This window comes from Scomber japonicus, chromosome 19 (genome assembly GCF_027409825.1).
Source record: "Scomber japonicus isolate fScoJap1 chromosome 19, fScoJap1.pri, whole genome shotgun sequence".
Classification (NCBI taxonomy): domain Eukaryota; kingdom Metazoa; phylum Chordata; class Actinopteri; order Scombriformes; family Scombridae; genus Scomber; species Scomber japonicus.
Genome location: NC_070596.1, coordinates 11,547,937 through 11,561,176, shown reverse-complemented (window position 1 = coordinate 11,561,176; position 13,240 = coordinate 11,547,937). Strand labels below are relative to the sequence as shown.

General features: G+C 40.1%; 1 protein-coding gene across 1 annotated transcript; it reads right to left on the bottom strand.

Moving 5' to 3' along the window:
- Positions 1-408: 408 nt before the first annotated feature.
- LOC128380451 (sorting nexin-18-like) lies at positions 409-10,824 on the bottom strand. The gene is made up of 4 exons (XM_053340267.1): positions 9,582-10,824; positions 8,984-9,277; positions 7,670-8,052; positions 409-3,231 (listed from the first exon to the last, which is right to left on the bottom strand). Exons 1-4 carry the CDS (start codon positions 10,346-10,348, stop codon positions 3,005-3,007), a joined length of 1,671 nt encoding a protein of 556 aa, XP_053196242.1. The 5' UTR covers positions 10,349-10,824; the 3' UTR covers positions 409-3,004.
- Positions 10,825-13,240: the final 2,416 nt, after the last annotated feature.

The following is a 13,240-nucleotide window of genomic DNA, read 5'->3' as shown; positions in this document are numbered from 1 at the left end:
GATCAATAAAACCCTTCAAGTTCAAAAGTTATTTAAAGAATCTAAAACATGTTGCAGCATGCATATATGCATGCATTGTGAATAAACTCTTAGTTGTGTTGCATCCAGGTGGTTTCCCAGCCTGTCCCTGTTCTGTATATAAGATCTGGATTTAATCAAATTATTTGTATGTAAATGTTTGTCAGATTAACCCATAAACGGGTGACAGGCCCCCCTGCTCTGAGATGTAAAAAAATGTATTGTATTATGTTGTGCACTTACTGAGAAAAAAAGGTTTTTGCATGAAGTGGAATAAAATCTCTTGGAAAAAAACCCAATATTTAGAACATCTTTATGACAGAAAAGAATATGCAGATTCAGAATATTAAGTAAAATAACTATTTGAAATAGTTATTAAAACACATTAAAGAAGCAATTGAAAACAAAGAGTTGAGGAGAAAGAGGCAGGTCTAAATAATGGAGGGCCTGTGGCTGTAGAAACCTGACCTGCAGTCTGCTAAACTGTGGTGTCAGATATCAGGGACAGGACTGCTGCTGCATCCGCAGGAAAAAAAACAAGCAATAACAGGCTTTTCTTCAGAAAAACATGGAGCTGGAAACATAAAGAATACAGCTCATTTTTTTCTTTAAAAAAAACCCCAACGTAATTGAAAAGAGTGAGACAGTCTGACATTATGATATAAATAAGTGTATGTCATGCTGTTCTATGGGATTTCATCAGCTTTTACACACATTTCTTGTTGTCAGAATCTTATTACAACGGGAATATTTGACATTTCATTGCCAACATGACTTTTTTTTAGGTTTTGAGGTAAAAACTATTATTTTAACACTGCACTGTATTTGCATTGTTCTTTTTATGCGTACTATACAATGTGCTACTGTTAACCAAAGTGAAATGTCAGTAGTTGGTGATGGTGTTATATATTTTGTTTAATATCATCAAATCCAAGACAGCAGATTAGAGTGTTTCCTATTCAGGATATGGGCTTTCCCTGATCTTGATAAACAGTGCTGTTGGTGTTAACATGTGACAACTCAATAACGAGATATCTGAATATTATGAATACAAAATATTAATATTCACCAAAAGACACAAAACAGATCAAGTTAAAGTTTAAGTTATATTTAGAGAAGACAGCCAGCATTAAAAGCCTGTGTAGAGATACATCATTGAAATACATTCTACTTTCATTTAGGTACTGAAATGCTGTCCCATTGTGTTACATTAAAAGTGTTAAGAAACCGTCTCAAGTGCACTATGTTGAAAACCACAACTACACTGTCGGTTTGCTCCATTATAAACCACATAGAGTGAAATCCCAGGAAAGGAATGTGAAGTCACACCTTAAATTACAACATTCACCAGAAACACCAGAGTAAAATTGACAGCACAAAATACTGTAAACCATTGTAACACATTCAGCTGACTATCTCAGTTATGGTCAGTTACTTTTCTTTGGGAGCATATTGGTTATATTTACCAGATCCTGACCCTCCTCTGGGTGTTCATCCTATAACTCCCACTGACCGAATGCAGCAATTGCTTTGAGTGAGGCCCATTAATCAGTACATGATGCTGTATGTCGGAAGTTTCTCAAGAATATCAGCTTTTATTGAAAATGTATTCATAATCCAGTGGTTGCAGAAAATCTTGCAAACCATTGAGAACTGTGGTATCCTTCAACAGAGACAAAATACCGTAATTGAACTCGCAATAGCCTGTGATCGTATTCTGGTTACTGGTTGGTTTAACAGGAATGTTTTGAAGTAGCTGGTTTGCATTACCAGTAGGGCAACCATCCTAACAGCCACTATGTGTAGAATTGAAACATTTCCAACTTTGGTGCCCCTTTAAATGGTAGTATTAAAATAACATCACTATAGATGACAGTTACATACACCACTGATCTGACCTGATTACATTGAGATGAATGGGCTGGAAACAAAATAATTCTCATTTCCCCTCAGGATTTGACAAAAAACAAGAAGAATTTGAAATATCTTATCATCACATAAAAAAGTCTACACTCAATGGCTTCAAACAAGAAAATGTAGGTTCAAAATCTTCCACTGTATCCAAGTGTCTGTTCCCTCAGCCTGACCTCTGACCTCTGCTTTCTGAGGGAAAGCAGAAAGACAGATGTTGACCTCAGGTTTCAATAAAACATCCCAAAGAAAAAAATGAACTGTGGAGCTGCTTTTTTAAACAAGCAGCCACATGGTCGAAAAAAGGTCAGGCAGCACAAACTGCAATCCAAAAATTAACGGTTTTAATGATGTGACAATGTCTGAGTTGTGTGTGAGAGATGGTTAACTGTAATGAATATCACACAGAGTATATTATGCCCAATTTGCCTCCATATTCACAATCACTTGCATACTTTTACATCCCATCAAAAAAATACTGAGCAGGTCATTCAAGTAAAAGCAAATACAAACTGAGAAAACAAAAATCATTCAATTGATTTCATCCAGTCTTTCAATCATGAAAAGATCCAGTTTAAGTGATTTGGGGAGTTTCATCATACATTTCTGTCAGGAGAAAAGTGTTCCTGATTGAAGAAGTGAGGCAGCGGAGGCATGGATATGTCACGTGACCCTGAAACCGGGAACAGATAGGCAGCCCTGTCATACTGAGAGCAGCTGTTTTCAATATCTGTCGCAGTCCTGCAGAGTTACAAGATGTGCCTGGAGTGTCAGGAAATCCATGTTACTGGTACATTCATCAGAGCTGTCCACATAATCCAAGAAGTTGTCATTCCACAGTCTAGTGGCCTATATATTTTTTTTCTTTTTATAGAGTGGCATATTTCTTCTAACACTTGTACCGAGCCCAGGATACATCACATCACAAGTCTCAAGGTTTTTCTCTCTTAAGGATGATAATATGTTCTCCATTACTGAAGGTTGAACCAATCAATCATCCTGTCCATTCCTTTTTTTCCAGGCTTCTCCCCATTTCCTCAAAGCCGTTGTAGTCTCAACTTCTCTCCCTTCCTTCCTACTGGTCATCGTCGTACCTCTGGAGCGCGTCCTCCAGCTTGGAGGTGATCTTCTGGAAGAAACCAATCTGCTGGCGGAGATGGTGCTGCATCTGCGAGCGGAAGTCTCGTACACGTGTGCGGTGGAAGTGTTGGATCTCTGCCAGTGTGGCGCAGGAGATGATGTTGCAGCGGTCGTGGAGCCCACCCTCCTGCTTTGGACAGTCTTTCACCTTGGTCAGCGCACCTGGAAAAATGTGGAGGAGATAGGGAGGGAGTTAGATTAGATAGATAAGATTGAGAGGTGGTGGCAGATACACAAAGTGGTAGCAAATATAGAGAGCCAAAGTAAAAGTGGAACTCCCAAGTTATATTTCAAAATCACAATGACATATAATTAGGAAAATGACCAAACCATAACCTTGTTAAAGATCATGTGCGGTACTAAATCGTGCCATGTTTTCGTAGGCAGGGATTATAAAAAAATGTTATATTTAGCAGCATTTAAATAGCTTCACAGTAAGTACGCTTATTCACTGTCTTGTTGAAAGTTAGATGATACCACTTTCATTTCGGTACATTAAATGTGAAGCTAAAGCCAATATACGTTAACTTAGCTTAGGTTTTATGGATAAAACAAATGTAAAATAAAGTGTTAATTAGTGTGCCTTAAAGTTTCTCGTAGATACATTTTTTGCTTTTGAGAGCTTTTGAGAGCTAGGTTAGCATTAAGTCTTTATGCTAAGCTAAGCTAACCGTCTCTTGGCTGTAGCTCACAGACAATTAAGCTAGGAGAAACGACCATAGACATTCTTTTCAGATAGCAGAGACTGCAGCTAAATAGTTGGAAAGATGACGTTAGTAGAAGACACTGAACAGCTGGGATCTGCCTTTTCATAGCAGCAATTGCCAGATGCCAGTGGAAAAAAGAAGTGTTACTAACATTAATAGCATCTAAATGGAATTCAGTTGTCGCCCATTTTATTATTTACACCTGTGCTTTTCCTACTGTTAAAATGCCTTCCCTGAAAAAGTGGACCATATACAATAAGCACGCTACTGGGCCTTTTGAATGCTATATGACTCATACTTTAACCTTATTAAAGTCATGAAGGGTGCAAATTTTCATAACGTGCTATAACTGTTACTTTATTTAACTTGGACCAGTGAACTACAAGTTCCACTTTTTAGTGAGACTGTTGAATGAAACCTTCAATAAGAGAGCTGTAGCTAAAGGAACAGTGGCCAGACCCAAAGTGACGTCAGGACCTCAGCTTTCAGCAAAGTCAAGAGGAAATCAAAGCGTCGCAAAAGGCAGAGGGATTTTGTTTTTTCTACCTTTAAAAAAAATGCTTAAATCGAACCAGATTTTGTCCTTCACCCAAATTCTCTGAACTGACCTCGAGTCTGATCATGACATTTTTTCACACAGCAGGAATGTGCTTATTGCTGATTTTTTTCCTCCAGGTTTTCTTGAAGTTACTCAGCGCCTAGTCATGGACTGAAACTACTTTCAGGGGGGAAGTGGTATAGTTTGGATAGACATGACACATGAAAACATATTAAGAGGAACTCAAGTAAACTGCTAAGATGGCAGTAAGAGGAGGAAATGATGAGCTAGATGATGGCAATGCTCTCTGTCTTGACATCGTTGACCTCATCATTAACAAGGAGTAAGAGTCAAAGTGCAATCTTTGTATAAATGCACACACTGAAAACACACACACTATACGTGCACCAATACACTGTAGCAATGTGAAATGAACTTGGACTTTGCTCTTGCTGCCAAGCCGATTATGGTGCTGTAATCTGAACTCTTGTACTGTTGGATGGTGGGAAACTTGTTGAGCTCTGTGACTATCTGCACCCCCCCCCCTCCTTCACACACACACACACACATACACCCCTCCCCTCTTCTCCTTCTTCTTCCTTTTTCTCTTCAACTCGCTGTATCACCAGGAGGAAGAAGGAAAAGAGGGAGAAGAAAAGAGGAGGAGGGGAAACTAATCCTGAGACCGCTCCATTTTGCATTCCTACAGTCCCAGGGCAACACAGGACAAGAGGCCCAAGAATCTCCGTTCATTCAAATCAGATGTAGCCTTTGGACCTCACAGACTGAACCGGCAATGTCGGATGATACTGTACAGGGACCTTTAGGTCAACAAAGCTGTCTGCTTTAGTTGCCCAGCAGCAGTTTTTCTAATTAATCTCAGCTGCAATGTTGCTATGGTTCTGTAATTTAGTTGTTACTGGTTCAGCAGCACATGAGACAAACAGATATTTGTGGAATGTACTGTAGATCTACTGAGAGGTATGAAGGCTGATGTCTATGTAAAACCTCAGCAGTCTGGTTTTCTTTAGTGTGCTACATCAAAAGAGTGTTGTCAAATGGTTTATTTGGTTAGAGAAAAGACTTCTCTCAATGAAGGCCCTTTACCAAATCAAATGTCATGGAAACTGTGACTAAACCGGCTGTCTTTTTTAAAGGTAGTTATTTCAAGCCTATTAAAGTAGTGCAGACTTTGCATTGTGGGGATGTATTCATTGATGTCACTCAGCAGATACTCGCAAAAAAACAAGAAGTTTCCTATGACGGCAGCAATGGATTACTCAGACCTATTCTGGGCTTTCGTGTGTTTGGACTATTGTGTAATTCATACAATGATTTGTCTTCTAAAGAAATTTCATTGTAATGACTTCGTATACTTCTCTTACAACTTCTGCTTTAAATAGCTACCAAACTAAAAGTCTTAAGTTAAAGGACAAGTTCACCATGTATTTAAATTCTGTCTTGAAACAACAGTCAGGTGATCAAATGCACACTGGCAAATTTTCTTGCTGTAATCATTCCTTCTGTTCATGCTGACTATTAGAAGATCCCTCATAACACATTTTCAATATAAGTAACTGGGGATAAAATCCACAGTCCTTGTTTTGTGCAAAAAAGTATTTGTAAGCTAGTATGAAGCTTCAGCTGTCCAAATTAGTCAAATCAACAGGACATATTTCAAAGTTAGTCAGCGCCAAATTCTCTCTTTTTGTTACTATTCTTCCATCAAGGCTCAACAGGGAAACATAAGGAGGGAATACAAGACTGTAAATTCCCGAGTTTTAATGAGGGAGCAGTAGGAGGTGCCATTTTGGGGATTTTAACAAGGTAATTGAACTTTTTTTTGTGGAAAAACCATATCACAAATTACTATTCAAAGCTGCATTGCCAGATGGGAAATGTTAAAGTGCTATAGCAGAGGCTTAAAATTATCGTATTTTGAGAGAAATGATTGTACGAGGGTCATAATCAAGAGAACAAATAGGTGTAAATATGTAATTTCAGGAAACATGGTCTGCTGCTACTCCCTGTGCTTGCTGCAACATCACTGCTTTCATAGAGTTCAACTTCGAAGATGCGTGGAGACAAATAAGACTTAAAAAAATATTTCTAAATGGCTAATGTTAAATATCTCACCAAAAGAGGCATATCGGAGAATAAAGCATGCATGTTAGAAGCTATCTGAACAGTGTGATGTTTAGACATTGCCCTAGACATCTAGGTTACTGTCCAATTTGATGTGTCTTTCCTCTGTGCTACAGATGTGAGTTTTTTTAATTTCCCACCGCCCTGGAAGGCAGAAGCTGACACAACTTGCGGGACATAGCATATACATGTTGCCCTGTACTAATACTTAGCATCATCAAATGATCAAAGTATCGTACATTAGAGGACTTTTGGCGTAGGTGAAGTCCTGTCTATTGGGATTCAGGCAGTGTTTCCATAGTTCGGAGCTGTGATTGTATCAAGAGAACACAGCTCAGTGGACTATAGAAACAGTGCCTCTAGGTTTGGCAAACGTCAGGGCTTTGCGTGCCAGTAGCAACTCCCTCCTCCCAACCTGCAGGGAACTAACAAGCTAACTCCTCTGCAAGTCCTTTGTACATGTGTGTGTGTGTGTATATGTGTGTGTGTGTGTGTATGTGTGTGTGTTCCTGTGTGCTCTCCAGTGATTGAGCACAGGCTCCCGGCATTACAATGGATGGGCCAATGGGTTTCAGTTTTCGACCCACATTGACATTTCAAGTCAGTAAATGAAAACAGATGTTGGGCTTGGTTAGGAAACAGTCAGAATCTAGGTCTTTGTATAGTGTCAGCCTTTACATTGACGTGATTAATAGAAGCTACAGGCTGGATGGCTTTTAGGACCATCATTAATTATTCTAAAGGCAGGTTAAAATAAACAAATCCATGAGTCTCTTGTTTCACAAGATATTACAGTCTGCAGCCAGGAGACAGAGCGTGAGGCTTCATATTATTACTCATCCCTAGGTTATGTCTGCAACCCTCCACCCTGCAGAAATGTTGACGAGCAAAAGTTCTGACTGCTGAGTCCCTACCAGCTCTACTTGAAGATAATCCTTTGACCTCTGACTTCCCTGTGAAGATGCTAGACACTACATCTGTTTCCCCTCTTGCAAGCATGTATTTCTTTGGTCAACATGTAACATTTTCCAAGTAATTCTTTCATCACTTCCCTCAACGCAGGACTATTTCTTCCCTTTTAAGGGTTCACATCTTTGGCATTTACTCTACATCAAACTACGGTATGTGGAAATGTGGGGGAGTGTAAACAAGCTCACATTACACATCACAATATTGACAAATATTTACATAAAGACACACACTTCCTCACCTTTCTGTACATGGATGATGTCAGGAAAATTGGCCAGGTGTCCTCTGTATAGGTCCAGCAGATCAGAAATAGGATCCAGATCCTGGCGTGGCTGCTCAGCAAAGTAGTCTCCTATCACCTCGTAGGCCTCACCGGTGTAGGCGATGGCCTTGTTAAGACCTGCTGAATAGGCCTGCTGGTCCAGCTCAAACGCCTGTGCCAGGAGTTTGAAGGACTGTCCGACTTTCTGGTACTCCTTTTTGAATCCTGTAATCTGTTTGCGGGCGAACTCGTTGATGGTGGCGTTCACGACTACGCTGTTCTCGTCCATCCTCTTGGTGAAGCTCTTGAAACCTTCGATCTTGCTCTCAACTTCCTGAAGGTCGAGTGGGACATCCGGCGTGCTGATGGAAAATTAAGAATATATTCTACATGTCAAGATCATGTGGGTTTATAATCTTGGCTTTAAAAGTCCTTTATGTTTTTTTGAATGTTTTTTATTCAAACATAACGTCATCTTTATACCACACACTTGAGCAAGCAGATTATTCCGTTCCTTGCTTATCTCACCCTCACTATCAGGCACTCCCAGCGATGAAAGCCTTATTCCAGTACAATGAAACAGGGAAAACTGATAACAGTGACTTGCTAAAGGGCAAATATCAGTCACTGAACTTAGCATGGAAAAAACAGAACTGTGTAATTCAACACCACAAACTTGGGTTTGACCGCTTTGACACACTTTTGATATGCTGTTTATTTAAGCATCCCTCTTTCTTTAAACCTGCCACATGTTTCAGGTCTACTTCAGCTAGTGATCGCCTACATTTCCCAGATTACCTTTTACAATCTCCAGGAATGGCAGCGATGTAGATCATGTGAAAGTGAAGACTCTAGACCCACAAGAGTTTTTTTAAAGTTAATAAGGTAATCGGATGATGGCCATTATTGACTTTATAGCAGGATTGCATTCTGGTGTAATTCCTGCTGTTATTGGTGTAGATGTTAGCCTCTACACCTCTTCTTTAACGCATTTCTTTTAGTATGACTCTTGAATGTTGATGAAAAATAGCAACAAACTTGTTTGAGATCAATTACACTGCTGGAAATAGGCTGTGATGTGATGTCATCTGTATTTCAAACATATCAACAGCAGCGACACGCAACCATCTACAACAGCTACTTGTTAGACTATAGACATTTTGAATAGTTTTATACCTCCATTAAATACAGTTTATTACAGCATGAAAGAAATCAAGGCCTTACTTTATAGGCTTGTAGTAAAGATGTTGAATACAGTATTAAAGCAGTAATTAATCCAAAGTCCTACTGTACCTGATAGTGAGGAAGAAATTGCCTCCAACCAGTTCATCCCTCTCTGCTTTCCTCTTGCCCTGTTTCCAGGCCTTCTCATCAGCCCCGCATGTAAGGAAATGCTGGAAAACATCACACCGTGCCAGTACAGGGTGGCTGGTCATATGGTTCATCCACCAGATCAGGCCCTTCCTCCGCTTGGAGATGAAGTCCTCCTCAAAGCGGCCGGTGGCCTGCTTCTCAGGAAGATGTGGCACAGAGATGACAGGGAAACGCTCCACGAGCCGGGCGTAGAGCCAGTCGAAGTGTTTGTATCTGTAGAGAAGAAGAAGAGGTTTGAGGAATTCTGGAGATGTTTCGGGAAATGTAAGTGAGCATGTGTTGGTTTGAGACATAAGACCTACATGTACTGACAAGGAAACAATGTGAAAGGTGCAGAAGGAATCTCAGAAAAGGAAAAGAGAGATTCCAGATGGATGTAGATGGCAAAAGGCCATTTAGCTCTGTTTTAACCATTTTGTAGGAACAATTGCAGCCATAGGAACATTTGTTTTAAGTGATACGATACAATAATAGAAATTCCAGAGTGGGAACAATAAGAGAAAGCGAAAGATTCTACCTGCGGTTGACTTGTACATTGGTGTGCGTTGGGGTCAGGCCATAGGACATGTAGCTCTTCATGCCTTTGAACTTGGTCTGCTTGGTGGGGTCATCAATGGTACACGTGAACGGGTACGGGTCTTCCTGCCACTCGGGCCCGTGCTTCCCCATCACCACGCAGATCCTGTCCCCATCCTTCACAAAGGCAGAGGCCTCCCCGAGCAGGAAGGCTTCCCCTCCGGACTTGACAAAGGTGGAGAACCTGTTGAGGTTCCTCCCCACCGTGGCTGAGCTCTTGGCCTGCTGCTGATGTGGTGGGGCGCTGCCACGCCGCCCAGGCAAGGATGTGGTCACTGGGTACAAGGGGGGTGTGGTGCCCAGACCTGGGGGCGCATTGGTCGCCGGGGAGCTGTCATCCCAGTCATCATCCCAATCGTCATCACTGCCTTGGCTGGTGTGGAAGCTGCCTCCTCCACTGCCAACGCTACCTGCCCCGAGCCCTCTCTGGGGCTGTGATTCGGGGGGCGCGTATGAGGTGTGGGTGGGGCTCATTTTGGTTTTAGGCGAGGAGAAACCATTGTTGTTGGTGTTGGAGGTGATTTGGTCCTTGATGATCTCCACATAGGATGCAGGGAAGAGGCCAGCCTCCCCCTTGCTGTTCTCCCCCTCCAACCAACCCTCCAGCTCCTCCTCACTGAACAGAGTCACCAGCTCATTCTCTGTTATGGAGATCTCTCCTGGATTCTCAGAGCTGAAGTCGTACAACACCCTGGCCTTCAACGCCATGACTTCACTGTTACTAATCTTATTTAGTGTCTTTTCTTTGGTTCTGTCTGCTTTCCACTGCAAAGTTACCTCAAATACTTGCTTTTATCCCCGGATTAAACCTTTAAAATCTCTCTGAAACTTGAATGAGATTTATTTCACGCAGCAGCAGCGACAAAAACAATGATCTTTTCCCCACTTTTGTCACAATCAAACTGGATCCGACATCCATGCATAAAAGAACAAGAGAAAAAACACACAGGCTTGTACCCGACACCCACCTCCCCTCTCTCCGCTCCTCTCTGTGGGTTCAAATATCATTTGTTTCCATGCAGAACTTAATCCAAGTCGGAAAACGCAGAGGAAAACTGCCTTTACATGATATGTTCTATCCAAGACAGGATCCCGGTTGAGGATGAAAGTTGTCAGACTTGCAATGGGTGCGAGGCTTTTTTATTTCTCCACATAAGAGCCAGGGTAAAGTCCTTTTTTTTCGTTTCCTCCTCCTCTTCTCTCCCCCGAGATGCTTGTAAGTTATAGGCACCAGTCCGAACACGTAGTAGACTGGCTGACTAACGGAGGGTGGAGCCAGTGGCAAGTTCAGTCAAGTCACTGGATTCATAGGAAAAAACCCGTTCCAACTCATTTTACGGGACATATACACTCGTCTATAGACTGTCGCGTGTAGATATAGGCTATTTGATCATATTAAGTATAACAACCCAGTGATCTCATAGGTTTCTACCTTTTAAGTCATTTGAAACTGAAAATTAAGTAGGCTATGCGTTTGTATTTTAAGTATTCAGCATATCTCTTTTTTTGCAAGCACATTTCAGAGGTTTATTACTGCTTTACTGTAACTTAACTATAGTAAACCAATAAAACTCTGAATGGGTTGTATTACCTAATTCAAAGCATATATTGTATTGCAATGATAAAGCTTAAAGTAGGCCTACATGTTAGACACAAACGAACCTGCACCATAAGACCAGAGCTACCTTGATCTTCAGCGTCACTGAACTTTAAAGTCTTATTCCTCTCAAAAATGTACTGTGCTTGTTGTTCCACTTCATTGTGCAGAATGATGCATGTACATAGTTTGACACTTGAAGGCTGTTATTCATGTTCATTTGCTGAAGAGCGAGCATCAGTCTCTCTGCTTATATTAAATCTGACATTAAAATGTGTTACAACCGGTTACAACAGGCATGATGATGTGACATCACAGCAACGTTGGAAGCCAATCACAGTCCAGTAAGCAATTTATACAAGTGTGATGTGGGAACAGGAGACCTTCAGTAAATATACAATAGGAATAAACTTATCAGCATATGTCTAACAATTCAACTCTGAACATTTCTGATGAGGTAATGTAACATTTTGAGAAAAAAAAGACAATAACAATGTATTATATTTGTGTTTTATTATATATTGAAATGTATGCATTTTTAAATCATTTCTATTTTCTTTAAGCATGTCTATGGGGGCATTTATATTTGCCCAAATATAAAATTAAATTGGCTCAAAACTTGCCCAAAGACTGACAGACACGATCCTAGATAATGCTGCTAATACAATATAATATAATATAATATAATATAATATAATATAATATAATATAATATAATATAATATAATATAATATAATATAATATAATATATATCAGTCCGGCCAGCAGAGGTCAGTGTTGATCACGCAGTAGGAGGAGACAACAGTTCCTCCTCCAGTCCAGCTGCTGGCAGTAAGGCGACTTTGTGGTTGCATTGTAGCAATGTTAGACCCTCCAGACAAGGAATGTAAGAATTAAACAAATGCTGCACGTTTGATGTGATATTCATAATGTTCAATCAAACATTATTTGCATCATAACAAGGTAAAGAGTCTCTTCTGTCTGACGCATGCGGATGAAATGAGGACGATGATGTGATGATGTGAAACCTGCGTGGACTCGCTGCTGAGAGGTTTTCATTAGTGATTATTAAAAAAAGGTAAATATGGATGATGTTGATGGGCTGATGAGGCTTTGTTCCTGTGCCCGATACATTGTACTCTGCCTGCAGACAGACATGACAGTACAGTCTCGTAATGCACAAGGTTTGATCTGAATGAGGGTTTGATTGTAGTTTAAAGTAAGAGTTGTTGCATGCATAGTTCACTTAGGCAGCTGTGCGCGCGTGCATGTCCATGTGTATGCGCATGCGTGGTTAAAAGAAAAGGAAAAAGGAATTGTCAATTTTGCAAAAAGATGTGTTTTAATGTATGTATGAAATATAAGGACTGTCCATTCTATCATTGTCTGTATTGAATGCATTACTATTCGAATACATAGATGTGCACATTGTTTTTTAAATTTTATTTTAGCCTATTTGTCTTCTTTAACCACACTGATCAAATCTAACCTCATACTGTTCTTAACTGGACTAAAAGTTTCAATATTGACAATCTGCAATTTCTAATACTCATTTAGGATAAACATTTTTTTAAAAGATAAAAGTTTTCATAATTTAACTATTTCTCTTTTTATGGAGAGTGATACCTAAAACTTAATACATTTCATTAAATACATTTAACATAAACATGAAATACAAATGAAAGAAATGTAAAATTTAAGTTATAGATGAATAGCAAAAGGTCAGTTGAATCACAAATCTTGACATCTTCATGGACATCTATTGGAAAAATGGCTGCACATGTAACAGCATCTAAATGTATGTAAGAAATATTTTTAAAAAATTTTAAATGAAAAAAAAAACCCAAAATTGGCAGCCTTCACAACTGCTGAACACCAGATGGTTGGGCCTGATGGCGTAATTGTCTGCAACGTACAGTATGTCCTTAAACTATTTCAACAAACTGATCAGCACAGCAGTGAAGCAGCTGCTGACACTATCTCCTCTCTCTGCTGTAGGTTT

Excerpts from the sequence above, each read along its gene's own strand:
- LOC128380451 (XM_053340267.1), bottom strand. The coding sequence starts at position 10,348 with ATGGCGTTGAAGGCCAGGGTGTTGTACGACTTCAGCTCTGAGAATCCA. Across the intron at positions 9,278-9,581 it reads AATGTACAAGTCAACCGCAG|ATACAAACACTTCGACTGGC; the intron begins GTAGAATCTTTC and ends TCTTCTCTACAG. Across the intron at positions 8,053-8,983 it reads AATTTCTTCCTCACTATCAG|CACGCCGGATGTCCCACTCG; the intron begins GTACAGTAGGAC and ends ATTTTCCATCAG.